This window comes from Syngnathus typhle, linkage group LG15 (genome assembly GCF_033458585.1).
Source record: "Syngnathus typhle isolate RoL2023-S1 ecotype Sweden linkage group LG15, RoL_Styp_1.0, whole genome shotgun sequence".
Classification (NCBI taxonomy): Eukaryota; Metazoa; Chordata; class Actinopteri; order Syngnathiformes; family Syngnathidae; genus Syngnathus; species Syngnathus typhle.
In genome coordinates, this window is record NC_083752.1 from 3,322,207 (window position 1) to 3,336,049 (window position 13,843).

General features: G+C 46.8%; 4 protein-coding genes across 4 annotated transcripts; 3 read left to right on the top strand and 1 right to left on the bottom strand.

The window, feature by feature from the left end:
• Positions 1-513: 513 nt before the first annotated feature.
• hmgb1a (high mobility group box 1a) lies at positions 514-4,236 on the top strand. Its single transcript, XM_061299881.1, has 5 exons — positions 514-666; positions 2,263-2,448; positions 3,021-3,166; positions 3,250-3,424; positions 3,575-4,236. The coding sequence occupies exons 2-5, from the start codon at positions 2,302-2,304 to the stop codon at positions 3,719-3,721; spliced, it is 615 nt and encodes a 204-aa protein (XP_061155865.1). The 5' UTR covers positions 514-666; positions 2,263-2,301; the 3' UTR covers positions 3,722-4,236.
• Positions 4,237-4,734: 498 nt separating this feature from the next.
• Positions 4,735-9,476, top strand: ubl3a (ubiquitin-like 3a). Its single transcript, XM_061299890.1, has 5 exons — positions 4,735-5,366; positions 7,470-7,578; positions 7,713-7,799; positions 8,537-8,614; positions 8,696-9,476. Exons 1-5 carry the CDS (start codon positions 5,340-5,342, stop codon positions 8,746-8,748), a joined length of 354 nt encoding a protein of 117 aa, XP_061155874.1. The 5' UTR covers positions 4,735-5,339; the 3' UTR covers positions 8,749-9,476.
• Positions 9,477-10,939: 1,463 nt separating this feature from the next.
• Positions 10,940-13,044, top strand: LOC133168372 (olfactory receptor 8G17-like). The gene is made up of 2 exons (XM_061299897.1): positions 10,940-11,426; positions 11,515-13,044. Exons 1-2 carry the CDS (start codon positions 11,007-11,009, stop codon positions 12,094-12,096), a joined length of 1,002 nt encoding a protein of 333 aa, XP_061155881.1. The 5' UTR covers positions 10,940-11,006; the 3' UTR covers positions 12,097-13,044.
• Positions 12,163-13,056, bottom strand: LOC133168370 (cytochrome c oxidase assembly factor 4 homolog, mitochondrial). Its single transcript, XM_061299894.1, has 2 exons — positions 12,896-13,056; positions 12,163-12,568 (listed from the first exon to the last, which is right to left on the bottom strand). The coding sequence occupies exon 2, from the start codon at positions 12,565-12,567 to the stop codon at positions 12,307-12,309; it is 261 nt and encodes an 86-aa protein (XP_061155878.1). The 5' UTR covers position 12,568; positions 12,896-13,056; the 3' UTR covers positions 12,163-12,306.
• Positions 13,057-13,843: the final 787 nt, after the last annotated feature.

A 13,843-nucleotide genomic window follows, 5' to 3' on the forward strand; every position in this document is an offset into this window, starting at 1 on the left:
TGGGTGAAGCTAATGGGTGGCGTGCGTGGGTAACTCAGGGCAAATGATGGGGTACACGATGGAGTCTGGACCGGTCGCCATTCCATCACAGGACACAGTAAACCTTCAAATAAATTCATCTTTTTAATTGCAGAGTCATACTTTCCTTTTATTCTTTTCTTTTTTTTGCACAAGTATCTGTACTCCTGCTCAAGTACGGAATGACAATGCATTAGCCACCTCAGGTCTTTTGTGGAAGGAATAGATGGTAGCAGGGGTCTCTGTGACTAGGGTGCGCCCCCACGGCGGGCTCAACTCCCGGCGCTATCGCTTCGCCTCTTCCACTCGGCCACAGTGGAGTGACGAGCCGGGCAAACCCTCACGTTGAGTACACAGTAGCAGCAGTGCGAGCAGCTCCGGCGTGCTCTGCTCCCACACAAATATTTTCATATCCACGCGCCCCCGGAAAGCTCCGTGACGTCGCAACACCACCTACCAATGACGGGTCGTCTTCTATTAGGACAATGAAAAGTCTGCAGCCAATCAGAGGAGCGTCAACCCGCGCGCCGACCAATGACGTGGGACCTCCGTCGAGAGTAATGTTAGAGAACGGAGGAGTGAAGATACTGCGTATAGCCTCACACAACAGCCATTGCCGTACATTGAGAGCCCAGTCACAGTCGTTCGGTAAGTACCGCACGCGGCAGCATTTTGAGGCTTTTAACACCGGGACGAACGGGGCGATCGCGAATAGCTGGCTTCCCACTCGGCTTTGATAGTTGCTCGACGTCTTGTCGTGTCAAAATCGCAGAAAAATAGACGACAAATACAGGCAGAAGGTTAAAGAGTGGCTGGGACCAGCCGCGGTGGTAAATGTGAACAAATCGAAATATTCGCGTCGGGCAAACTCGACGGTAAACTGCAGATTTGACCAAGGCGAAAAATTTTAACAATTTTTCCGATGTCGCGTGTACAAAATGGAGTTTGGATGTCTTGCGGTTGTCGTCTCCAAAAATCCGGGAAGAAGATCTCGTCATTGGCGACAATGGTAGTAGAATCGCCGTTAACGTTATCCAGCGCCGCAAGTCACGGAATAAAAACATGAGGAAAATATAGGAAAAGTGAAGAAAAGAAAGAACGGCGTGAAAAAGACACCCGTTTGTGTGTTTTTCCACTCCCTTGGCCTTCAAAATGGTGTTTAGGGGAAAAAAAGAAAAGAAAAAAGGACGAGGCTCCTCGCAAGCTGCGCTTTACTGTAATGGCTGACTGTATTCGCGTAGGAAACAAGGCGAGCGTCGCGCACAACGGCGACAAGCAACTTTTTCCAAGCGGCTTTTTCCGCCCGCGGAACACCCAAGCGATGCGCCCGACGGCGGCGAACACTAGACAGGACCCTCGCGGTGCCGACAGTGCCTCACAGAGCTCCGTACGGCGCGGCGGGACCGCGCTGCGGGCGTCCGAAGCGAGCAGAGTCTCGGGCTGCCCCCGCCGCCACTGACACAAAGAGAAGGGAGCCAGCCAGCCAGCCATATTCCCTTCATGAAGACGAGAGCGGCCATTAGGAGCCGTTCAAACGCAAGCCAATGCAAACCAATGGAAGAGACTGCCGGTAAAGGAAGAGCACCGGGACAGCGGGCAGCGCAACGAAGCCATCGTCGGGACCCCGAGAGCTCGATGCGGGGCGGAAGGAGACATTTGAGGGGCACTTTCTTTCATCGCGAGGCCATTTTCACAAAATGGAAGAAGAAATAACGCTGCCGTCGTCGTTGTTGTCTGACCTCTTTTTCCGACCTGCCCGAGCGTCACGACCACCAAACTCGCCGACCACTCCTCCTTTCACGCAACTTTGCGCCGCTTTTTACGGCGATATTTTAACGACTAATAATAATTAAAAATTAAATTGAAATAAAAAAAAAAAGTCCTTTTTTTTTTTTTTTCGAAAGACGAAGAATTGCTGGGACAAGGCTTTCATAAAGAGTTTTATAATAAATTCAGCCCTTTATGTGTGGTTTGTTTTCTTTTCAAGTGTGTGATGTGAGCGGAGACGGATTTGTTGATGGTTTTGATCGTAGCTTAGCACGTCAACGTAAAGAAATACCCGCGTCACAAAGTGTGTTTATGTGTGCGCGCTTTGTTCCGCGCTTTAACGAATACGTCGCCTTCATTAATGAATGCATATTTCCATTATCAGACCAGTTGCGCACCACCTTTCCCCGCCGCGCAATCCACCATTCATTTTCGTCCACATTAGACGCACTTCTAATTGCCATTTTCGGCTTGCAGATTTAGTGTTTGGCTTCAGGTGTTTTCCCGCGCACCAGGATGAGGAAAGACCGGACCAAGCCCAGGGGCAAGATGTCCTCGTACGCCTACTTTGTGCAGACGTGCCGGGAGGAGCACAAGAAGAAGCATCCCGACGCTTCTGTCAACTTCTCCGAGTTTTCCAAGAAGTGCTCAGAGAGATGGAAGGTACCAGAGCGACCGCGCCGCTGGGTCCATTTGACATGCGCTCGCTGAATGATTGACGTTTTTTTTTTTTTTTTACTGCTTACTATTTAATAAATTGGCTTGGCTTTGGATGACAACATTTAGGATTTGGAATTTGGCAAAGATTGCTGCACTTAAAATATTCCGTGCACCTATTCTCTTGGCTTGTGATCTTCCCAGAACATTATATCAGGGATGGGTAACTGGTATGGATGGCTGATTCATAAATACATTTAAATTGGTGGCAGGCTTATTATAAATTGGGTGTTGGGGGAGTGTCGGTTCACCCCAAAAAATCTCATCCATTTTTATAATGGGTTTAATAGAAATCACTTCATGGCGGGTTTCAAATTGTTTTTGTCATCCATCTGGTAAGAGCATTAATGTTGACCATCCCTCATCAACAGTGACCAGTGACACATGTTTGTATGCATAATTTAAAAGTTTTGAATTGCTCCGATCGTTTTTGACTTATGCGAGAAATGTATTCTGCGGCTTGTTTGTTTCAAACTCTACGACAAAGGTTTTCTCTTTGCTCTACTCCCACGTGGCAGACCATGTCGGCCAAGGAGAAGGGCAAGTTTGAGGACCTGGCCAAGTTGGACAAGGCGCGTTACGAGCGGGAGATGATGAACTACGTGCCGGCCCACGGAGGAAAGAAGAAGAAGTTCAAGGACCCCAATGCCCCCAAGAGGCCCCCGTAAGTCAGACCGCTCCGCCCAAGATAGAGGAGATAGACCCTCGGGAAAAAAATTCCCAGCTGACTGACCACTTTTGTCACAGGTCCGCCTTCTTCATCTTCTGCGCCGAGTATCGCCCCAAGGTGAAGGGCGAGACTCCCGGCTTGACCATCGGCGATGTAGCCAAGAAGCTGGGCGAGATGTGGAACGGAACCTCAGCTGAGAACAAGCAGCCCTTTGAGAAGAAGGCGGCCAAGCTGAAGGAGAAGTACGAGAAGGTGAGATCGCACCTGTGTCCCCAACATGAATACTAAGAATCTTAATCTTCTTAAAAAAAAAAAAAATTGACGACCCACTTTTTTCCTATAAATGCAATTCATCAACGATACATAATTGGTGACCAATCATTGTCACGTTGCATGTTTTAGGACGTGGCGGCATACCGCGCCAAGGGCAAGCCGGGCAGCACCGCCCCGGCGCCCAAACCAGCAGCCAAGGTGGTGGAGAAAGACGACGATGACGACGACGATGACGACGACGACGAGGAAGATGACGAGGACGAGGATGACGAGTAGTTGCGGGCGGCGATGGTGATGATGTCGTTTGTAAAGCATTTAAGATGCCCCGTGTACACACATCACTTACAAAAAAAAGCAAATCCATTAGTTGCATCTGAGGGGCGAGCGAAGGGGTTGGGGGGGGGAGGCAAGCTAAAAAATGCAGAAAGAGGCTGTGTATATCACTTGTTTTTATGCTGTACAGTTTGTTTCTCCTTTTTGTAAAGTTAACACTACACGTCTGGTGTCCGTGTCCTATTGCTTTTCTTTCTCCTCTGAATCCTCGTCCGGCGGGTCGGGGTTTACAGTATTTAGCTTAGCTAGATGTGCACAGCACATAAAAAAAAAAAGACAAATGTTAGATCTGAGTGTTTCTGTTTTTTTTTTCTGTGTTTTGATTTTATCGCCGTTGACGTATCACTTACTGATCTTGCGTACGTACCACTGTCATAGCAACATGAGAAGATATGGGGGGAGCCTCGTTTATTGTTAAAGTTTAAATTGCTTCTGATGTCAATAAACATTTTTTTTAATATGTGTTTTTTTTTTTCTGTAACCTGTGTTCAAAAACTATGTAGCAGATTGACAATGAAATGAAAGAGTTTTTGGACACTATATAAATGGTAGACAAATTTAAAAAGCTTAAGTTACAATGTATGTGAAATATGCAACTTGTATATTTAACATATACATTCTTTTAATAAAGTTTATTCTATCATTTGATAAACCACCCATTCTTGTCCTTCCATCCTGTTTAGTCAAGTACACATAAAGTTGGTTATCTGAGTTATTTACACAAATGGAATTATTACTTTGTTATCCGGCAGAAGACCCGAATCGTCATCATTATTCATGGACAGCAGAATCCATGTCAGTACACTCTATTTGTATTTGTGTGGATCCCTCGATTGACCACTAGATGGTGCAATTGTAAAGCAAGAACAGCTGGCAGGTTTTACTTGTAAGTCGGATGAGACCTTTATTCTGAAAAACCAACCCGGATATGGAGGACGTCTGTATGACAGCTAGCAAGCTAACTCGTCAATCAAGTATTGCTGTGGGCCAGTCCGGGCAGGCGGTGACGTCGTGGCACAGTCCGTGACGACGCCGACGAGCGAGCCCGTCAAACGCCGAACACCTTATTTGTTTGCTTTTCACGTTCTTTTTGTCATCTTTTTCTCCAATCCTAACACGTCGTTCGACTTTTTCATCGGCGAGCGAGCGATTGAAAGAATGCGCGTATGCTGGTTCCTCTTCCGCATGGCGTAGCTTTCTCCTTTTTATCCCTCCGTCGTTTTCTTGCTTCTTGCGGCGGAACCGTGTTTGAGTTTCGGGGTTCCACCACCAAGACGACGGCGGCGCAATCCGAAGAAGGTTGCCTCCAGAGCGGACCCGGTGGTAGACATGTCGAGGCTTGCCTTTCGAGCTAGTTAGCAGACATGTCGGCGCAGTAGATCTGGACAGACCGAGTGTGGCTCGGGTGCTGGTCCTGCCTGAGAGTCGGACAATCGAAGATTTCCAGCCTCCCCCCCCCTTCCGACCGTCGTAACTGAATATAAAAACATTCACTGGCGGACATTGTCTGACAGTGGCAGCTACCTGAAGTTGGATCACTGGGTTTGAACGAACCCGTAAGATGACGTCCAGCACGCCAGAAGATATGGTGAGCTTTAACCCTCCCCACTTAAAACATAATTCCAATATTGAAATCAGAAATTCTCAAAGTGTTTTGTGTGGTAGCGAAAGTACAACTTGACGTCAACTTTAAACTTGTACAGTCATCCATTGCTTTGTCATAAAGAAGATGTCTTGAAATGTTTTCCCTCCCTTCTCTGAAGATTCTTATGATCTCCTCAAACCAGTTGGTAGGTATGTAGGGGTAAACTTGACACGGGTGGGTTCAGCATGGATCCATTCACACCTGTAATTTGCCACTCATGGAAGTAGTTTCTACTGTGTTATTGAAACGTGACAGCACCAAAAGTCATTTGAATTTTGAGAGAAAGCGTTCTGAGGTGGCTGTTGAAGCAGACCCCCATATTGTCCTCCATCAAAGGCTCTTCATTTAGTTGATAGGCATCTTCTGTGGGCATCTGCGCGTCTTTTATGTTTGAGCTCAAGTTAGAAGCTTAGAAGCAAGTTAGAAGCTTTTTTTTTTTTTGTCACACGGCTTAAGTCAATTCCCTTTCGCAACCTTCTATGAACGCCTTTGAGGATTCATCTTGTACTGAAGAGGTCAGAAATAAGACTCGTGATTATCGCCATAATCCATGCCGGCGAGCTATTTTTAGACACTTGAGCCGTGAGTGGACAACGCTGTGTGTGAGCGCGACCGCGGCAGCCGCCCGGCCACTTAGCTTCCCCCGCACGTCATCCCGGCGACATAATGGACTCGCTGTGTTTCCCGAGGACCGGCTTCACCCTGCACGAGGGTGAGAGTCGACGCCGCTCAACGAGGTCGCCGGGAACGGTCGCGGCGCTGGCCGTACGAGGGCAGAAGGAGCAACCTGGCCGTTGGCTCGTCAAAGACGCGGCTCCCTTGTGACATGATTTTGCTGTAACTCTTGAGTTGCGTGTCTTTGACTCGCCGCTTGTCGGGAAAGTGCAAAGAAGTGTGACATCATTCAGCAACTGGGTGGAGTGGCTCGACGACTCCCTGTCTCGATGGCCTCGCTTGACATGTCATCACGTTGACCCCGCCCAAGGGATGGTGCGCTGTCACGTGCGCGACTGCACGTTGTCGGACACGATTGATCGATTGTCATGTGATGGCGATTGCGTGAGTTGAATAACAACCCGGTGTTGACTTCCTCCCGGCTCCCACTGCGCTTTTGAGCAACACAACCGGCGCTCTTTGCGTGTGTGTCTAAGTGGAAAATCCGCGAGTGAGCATTGGCAGGTGTGACCTCACTCGTGTGTGTGTGTGTGTGTGTGTGTGTGTTTGTGCCCTTTAGTTTGTCTTGCTGTGTAAACATTATAGCTCTAGGGGCAGGTGAGGCTATTTGGATCAAGGTTCCCGCAGCTAGGAGTGATTATTGCTTCAAGCTTCCGTTCATACTTCACAACAAAGTTTGCCTTTCACATGTAGTTTGGTGTTTTCAAAGTGCAGCCCACACCAAAAATGTGCCTGTACGTCTCCGACCCCCCAAGAACAGGAAGTCATTAGCGTCTCGCTCCTCAGGAAGCGGTCACCGACGATCCCGCCAGCCCACCCATCTCACTGTTAATGGTTGTCAAAGTCCGGCCGAGTACAGGAAGTGCGCTCGAAATTGATCCCGGGGGCCGGCGTCGGGATTTTCCAGAAGCAAATATCGATATTAGCCTTAGCTCACTCAGCACCGGTCACATTGTCAAAGGACACACACGCACGGTAAAGCATCAACGAGGGTCAAAGTTCTGTGTTATATTTGTGTTGCATCAGCTGCTTGATGATGTCACCACCGGCCCCCCCGGGGTGCGCAGGCGGGCCTTGCATGCGCCGCCGCACATTTGCCTTCACGCGTGAATGCGTGACACCCGCCAGTAGTTAGCCATTGACTGCAATGCATGTGGAACATGATGATTAACTAGCTAACAGGCTAATAAGCGTCAAGGTTTTTAGGCGCTTACAACTTGCTCATAGAAGCAAAGACAACCGAAAATATCTCCCGCTCAGCGCAGGTGTGCCTCAGGGCTCAATCCCGTGGCCCTTCTGATTCTTCATCATGACGTCTCACACAACTGCAACATCAAAAAGGATTGTTTGTTTGCGGTTGTGTCGTCTTAGATTAACCTGCGACTGATCCTGGTCAGCGGCAAGACCAAAGAATTCCTCTTCTCTCCTGACGACTCCGCCGCCGACATCGCCAAACATGTTTATGACAACTGGCCAATGGGTGAGCCGTCTTCCTTACAGGTGTTGTCCTTCGGCTGTCCTCACCGCAAACGACCGCATGGTTTTAGCAGCCCCGTGTGCAAATGTGTCCGCACGGCATTGTAAAGAAAATCAAATGAAGCTTGATCTTTGCAGACTGGGAGCAAGAGCAAGTCAGCAGTCCCAACATCCTCAGGCTCATCTACCAGGGACGCTTCCTGCACGGCAACGTCACGCTAGGAGGTACGCACGTGCGTGCACCTTCATACTCATGAATCACACGCACACTGTGTTGCGCGAAAGCTCTTGGCTATGTGGTGTGTGTGTGTGTGTGGGGGGGGGGGGGGTATGCAACACCCCACCCCCCATGCAGCAGAACAGAGGAAGCTCAGTGCTCATAACAAGCGTCCTTTGAGCCAGACCGGAAGTTGAGAGGGAAAAGCAAGCGAGAGAACTCAGTCGGCTTGACTTTGAGTTTTGGGGCAGACGCTTCCTTTCTCACGTTTGGCCGGATCTGCACTGAAAAGTTGTTTTTGTGCAATGGCCTACAAAGAGCTTTAGGGCTTCTGGAACAGTCTTCATTCAGCCACATTTTGGCCAACCAAAATATACATCATATTGTGTTTCAACGTGTTTTCTTTGCCATGGAAATTGGCTGGAATTTGCCTCAGATTTCTTTATAAGAAGATCAAAGTGGCCTAATTGGGCAGTTTTACGTTCAATAGAGCCACAAACTGTTCTATTTTGTCTTCCAATGGAATATGTTGACACTAAAACACAATTATTTTTCATTTTTTGGTCACAGATTCCATAATTCATTCACAATTGCGACCCCAAGTGGACAGAAATAGTCCTGCATCTCATACGTGGTGTTGCTGTTGTGCAAAATCAAATGCACAATTGCAGAGCAACAGAGTATAATACGGACCTGATGGCCGGGCTTGTTTTCCCACCAAAGCGTTTGCCTTTTTGCCTGGCAGGACTGAAGCTTCCCGTGGGCAGGACCACCGTCATGCACTTGGTGGCCCGAGAGACGCTGCCCGAGCCCAACTCGCAAGGTGAGCAACTTTGCATCGTGTGCAAAGTTGATTTTTGCGCCTATGCTGACCCATTTTTTTTTTTTTTTCCCCTGTCCTCAGGTCAGAGGAACCGTGAGAAGAGCGGGGAGCGCAACTGCTGTGTCATCCTGTGAACGCGTCCCTCAAACATCTCCAACCTCCCATGACAACAATCGATCCACATTGGACCACTCGGCTGGATTGACATCTTGATTTTAATTTGTTCCCTCCTTTTCTCAACACTGTAAGCCTCTACACACACACACACACACACACACACACGCAAACACAGTTTATAACTGGCTGTGAGCTGGTTGCCATGGTAACCCTGCCTTGTTTTTCTCTTGGCATTCAAACAAGTGCGCTATTAGTACAATACACACACACACACACACATGCTTGCCGGTAGCCATCGCGTTGCCAAAAGAAAAAGCGGACGAGCCGCTCCGCAGCAGTGTTGCCCGCACAGAAACGGTTTGTTCTTTTCTCGGCGTGTTCAAGTGATCAGCAATTATCGACGACGTCCATTTTGCACAACAGGAGCATGTGCTACTCGTGCACATTCATTAACAAACGTGCGTCAGTACGAGTCTATGATTCTAAATGTATGTATGCTATTTGTATGGAAGACTCGCTACGTCACTACGTGTACAGTGTGTACGAATTTGCTTCTGGCCTCAGCATGATTAACAGATTAGTTTTGATATGCGCTAATCGTTTTGTTTGGTTGTTGTTGTTTTTTTTTTGTCGCCGTTAATCGACGTTTATTGCAATCAAACGTGTACAGGAAATCAATATTTTCAGTTGTAAATAGCTACGCACACATCTGTAAACTGTAAATAAAGCTTATTGAAGTGTCAAATGACTCCAATGTGGAAGAATTGCTGATGTTGGGCCGAAATCGCGATTATGCTGCCACCTTCTGGTCAAAACGCGTAACTGCATTTATCAGCGTTTTTCTTTTTGTCCGTCAAGTCATTAAATTATTTTCAGCGTGACTGGATCTTTAAATAAACTTTCATACAAGTTGAAAGTTTGCCGCTCAAGTATGACGAGCAAATGTTTCAAAACAAACAAAGTGTGACGACACGCGCCACCAGAGGATCAATTACTGAGTTGGCAAAAGCCGGAGGGAGCACAGGTGGAAAAACAGTTCTGTCCCACAAGGATGGGTTGACATCTTTGTTTTTTTATTTGTCTTTAATGACTCGCTTCATCTTTATTACTGTCATCAAGTGGAAAAAAAATATAGTGAATTCATTTAAAATAATTCCCCGAAGTTCAAAAGCCTTGGAGTTACATTTAGAATTTATTTAAGTGGACTATAAACCTTTTTATCACAGTCTTAATGTACAAATATATTATTAATTTGCCAATTTTGGGGGTTGTGTGAGTGCTAAGTAAAAGCAACAAATATGACTATATAATGCTCTTAATAAAGTCAGATGTATATGATGTAAGAGATATTCATATTTCAAAGGAAATAACATCAGAAGGAAGATGACCATACAACAACCAAAAAAAACAATTTTCAAAACCATTTGACGGCCACTTTATCATGTGATGCCTTAGATTTATTTTATTTTTTTGGCGAATGTCACAATTTTACAAAGAGCTTTTGGTACATTTTAAATCTCTGCGGGAATGCTAATTATTTGCATTAGCTCCTAATAATAAATCCCATGGCGGCTCAGACCGAGCGCTGTCTCGGGTGACTCTTCAGTAAATTGAATTACAAGAAACATTCCTTTGTGAGAAAATGTGCGAGATATCACAATATCATGAAGATTAACTTGATTTGATTGCTGTTTAAATTTGAACAATTTCAAGAGTTTGTTTAAGCTAAGGTAAAAATTACGCTTTCGATAATACTGCTCCAAAAACGACATCCGTATGGGTTAAGAGGAATTGCTTAATAACGACGGGCAAGAAGATACTTAGTTTATAAATCAGTTATGGTGTACCACAAGGATCAATTCTTGGGTCTCAAACTATTTTGATGGTACATTAATCATCATTAAAGCTACTCCATCCACCTATCTAATCTATCCATCCAAGTAGTTCTCGCATTTTCTGTCTGTCTATCACCTATCCATCCATCCATCCATCTATCTGCTGGTTGAAATTTGGTGGCTCAGTTTAGAGTTAGTGCTTGAGTAAAGTTTTGGAATATGCTTTGTCTTTCTTGGTCAAAACAACTGAACAGATTTGTTGTCAAATGTTTGCCAAGGTTACGGCAAACCAGCCTCCTTGTGGGATTAAGAACTTGTTGTTGTTTTCATCTAAAATGGCTTTTGTGCCAAGTGGGAGTGTCTGTAGGGGGGGGGGGGGCGCATCCTCTTATTGGCCACACTCCAGAGTCAAGAACCGGCGGGTCTCGGCGTTCCAGACCATGAACCTGTTCAATCCGGCCGAGGATGAGAACGTGTCCATGGTGCACCCCGAGTACTTCATCATTAGCGGCTTGTCGGGGGTCCCTCACATCAAGCTGTACTACGTCTTCTTGTTTGCGGTCTACGTGCTGTCTGTGCTAGCCAACAGCGCCGTGATGGCTGTCATCTGTCTGGACCGCCGGCTGCAGACCCCCAAGTATGTGGCGGTCTTCAACCTGGCTTTTGTGGACCTGTTCGGGAGCTCGGCCCTGGTCCCCAAACTCCTCGATGTGTTCCTGTTGGGCAATCGGCGCATTCCCTTCCGCAACTGCCTGGTTTATATGTTCTTCTGCTACACCTGCTTGTCCATGCAGTCCTTCAACTTGGTGGCTCTGGCCTATGACCGGCTCCTGGCCATTATTTTCCCGCTGCACTACCAGGTGAGGACCAGATGTCATTGCTTTATCTTCTCCTATCTCTATTTTCATGCAGCTGAGTTCAAATGAAATGGCACCACTGTGCCCGCAGGTGAAGATGACGCACCGCTTCATGTTGCGGCTGATCTGCGGCTTTTGGCTACTGGTGGTGGTTCTGGTGGCGGTGGCGGCGGGCCTGCTGAGCCGCCTGTCTTTCTGCCGCTCTGTGGTGATCAACAGCTACTTCTGCGACCACGGCCAAATCTACCGGCTCTCCTGCAACAGCCACTACCCCAACTATATGGTGAGCTGCATCTACCCGGTGGTGATCTTCTGGCTGCCACTGGCTTTCATCCTGCTCAGCTACGCCGCCATCAGCTGCACCCTGGCCAAGGTGGCCGCCGTCCAGGAGCGCCTCAAGGCCCTGCGCACCTGCGCTGCCCACCTCTCACTGGTGGCCATCTACTTCATCCCGCTGCTCATCACCTTCACACTGATGGAGAACATTCACCCCAACAGTCGTATCATTAACCTGTCGCTCACCTCCGTCTTCCCGCCCTTGCTCAACCCCGTTATCTACACGCTGCAGACGCAGGAGATCAAAGAGTCGTTCGGCAGGCTCATCAGAAGCGCACGCCGCCGCCGCCGCGGCAAACACGGCGCCCGCGCTAAAGTATGGACGGCGCTCCACTAGGAGCACACTGCAGACCGGCACAACTGAGGACGCAAGCCCGAGATGATGGCGGCCAATACTCCTTCAGTCTTTTGTAAATAATTATTTATTCACAGTACAAATATCAACTAATTTTTGGGGGGAGTCTGTCGGGTCAGAAGGTACAGAGAGGTGAATCCAACATGAGGTCCGGGCTCTGCTTTAGCCAATCAAGACACCTTGAGTGTAATCTCAGGTGGGCGTACTGTCGGCCATCCGCTGCCGCTGGCTCAAGTGTTCCTGCCGTGCCTTGTGGTGGTCGCTCATGCATTTTTTAAAGGCGCCCACGTAGCTCTGGCACACTCGCCAGTCCCGATGCTCGGCCATGCAGTCCTGCAGCGCCTCGTGCTGCTCGGTGCAGCCCGTGCGAGAGATCATTTGCTCCACGGGGTCTTCTTCTTCGCCGTCGCCGCTGGTCTTTGCGCTTCGGTCGTGAGGAGAAGGGGATGCCATTCTGTGCACCAATGTTGTCATTAGTTTAAGAATTTTATTCAATGATGCTATTCGTCTCAACTGAGTTATCAATTCAATTATGGACAGAACAACAAATGCTATTAACAATTGACCCTCATTGCAGTATAGTAAATACAGTCTAATTCTCATCCACAATTCCATACTTATGATAAATACGTGATGAGTAATGTTGGTGATATTTATCACAAAGTTTTTATGGCCCAAATGTGTTGAACTGTAATGGTAAGGTCAACGACACTTGAGGTGCTTGACATTACTTGGCCAGGTAAGTCATCTTGGGTGTTCTTTAAAAGCATATTTTCCATACCTGTTATCTTTTCCCCGATTGGCTGCGTGTATCTAGTAGTTAATGTCCTAAAGGCACAATGGCACAATTTTAAACAAATTTTTTTTGAAGTAACAACACTGGAGTCAAAATAGGTTGCTGGTGTACTGATCGAGGAGGAAGCATTTAAATGTAGGACCGAGTGCAACAGTCAAAAAGTTCCCTTTTTTATATGACGTCAATAAAATGCTCTTAATGCCAGTGCTGTCTTTTATCTGTACACAATAATTCAAAATGTATTTTGCATGATGATAGAGTACAGACTTGTTATTTTTGCTGTATTTTTTAAGCAATGAGATCAAACCCTGGGGTAGCAGTCAAATAGGTCCCCTCCAAACACATTCATTGGTTCCAACTCAATTAAACATTTTACATGTGCTATCAAAAGACAATTATATGACGGTATAATTTTTTTTCTTCCAATGTTCAAAATATTAGAATTATCTGTACACGTTTGTAAGGAATTAGACGTGTTAACCGTCGAAATGACGCGTTATTTAAGTAAAGAAACGACTAAAACTAGGCTTGCATCAAGTTTTATTTGGGGAAAAAAAGAGCAAAAAGGAACGAGATTTTCACCAACAAAATATTCATGACGTTAATAAAAAAAAAAAGCTCATTAAAATAAAGACGGTGTGCCTAATGCAATATCTCGTGGAATGTTGTATTGTACCCAAGTGTCCACCTGGGGGCAGCACGCAGTTATGTGAGAGACAGTGGAAAGAATCACAGTAAGAGGTGCATGCAAAACCTCACAATCTTACCCGATTATATCTGATTGAAAAATGTTTACAAAGATTGTTTCTGAGTGTTCCGACCAGCACATGTGTGGCTTTGATTGAAACAGATGCGCTTAAAAATTCAGGACAGGAAACGTTCCGTCTGTTTCGAGTTATATTTTGGTAGATTCACTGCGGCTACTTTCTTCTC

Excerpts from the sequence above, each read along its gene's own strand:
- hmgb1a (XM_061299881.1), top strand. The coding sequence starts at position 2,302 with ATGAGGAAAGACCGGACCAAGCCCAGGGGCAAGATGTCCTCGTACGCC. Across the intron at positions 3,167-3,249 it reads AATGCCCCCAAGAGGCCCCC|GTCCGCCTTCTTCATCTTCT; the intron begins GTAAGTCAGACC and ends CTTTTGTCACAG. Across the intron at positions 3,425-3,574 it reads TGAAGGAGAAGTACGAGAAG|GACGTGGCGGCATACCGCGC; the intron begins GTGAGATCGCAC and ends TGCATGTTTTAG.
- ubl3a (XM_061299890.1), top strand. The coding sequence starts at position 5,340 with ATGACGTCCAGCACGCCAGAAGATATG. Across the intron at positions 7,579-7,712 it reads TTATGACAACTGGCCAATGG|ACTGGGAGCAAGAGCAAGTC; the intron begins GTGAGCCGTCTT and ends TGATCTTTGCAG. Across the intron at positions 8,615-8,695 it reads GCCCGAGCCCAACTCGCAAG|GTCAGAGGAACCGTGAGAAG; the intron begins GTGAGCAACTTT and ends CCCTGTCCTCAG.
- LOC133168372 (XM_061299897.1), top strand. The coding sequence starts at position 11,007 with ATGAACCTGTTCAATCCGGCCGAGGATGAGAACGTGTCCATGGTGCAC. Across the intron at positions 11,427-11,514 it reads TTTTCCCGCTGCACTACCAG|GTGAAGATGACGCACCGCTT; the intron begins GTGAGGACCAGA and ends CTGTGCCCGCAG.
- LOC133168370 (XM_061299894.1), bottom strand. The coding sequence starts at position 12,567 with ATGGCATCCCCTTCTCCTCACGACCGAAGCGCAAAGACCAGCGGCGAC.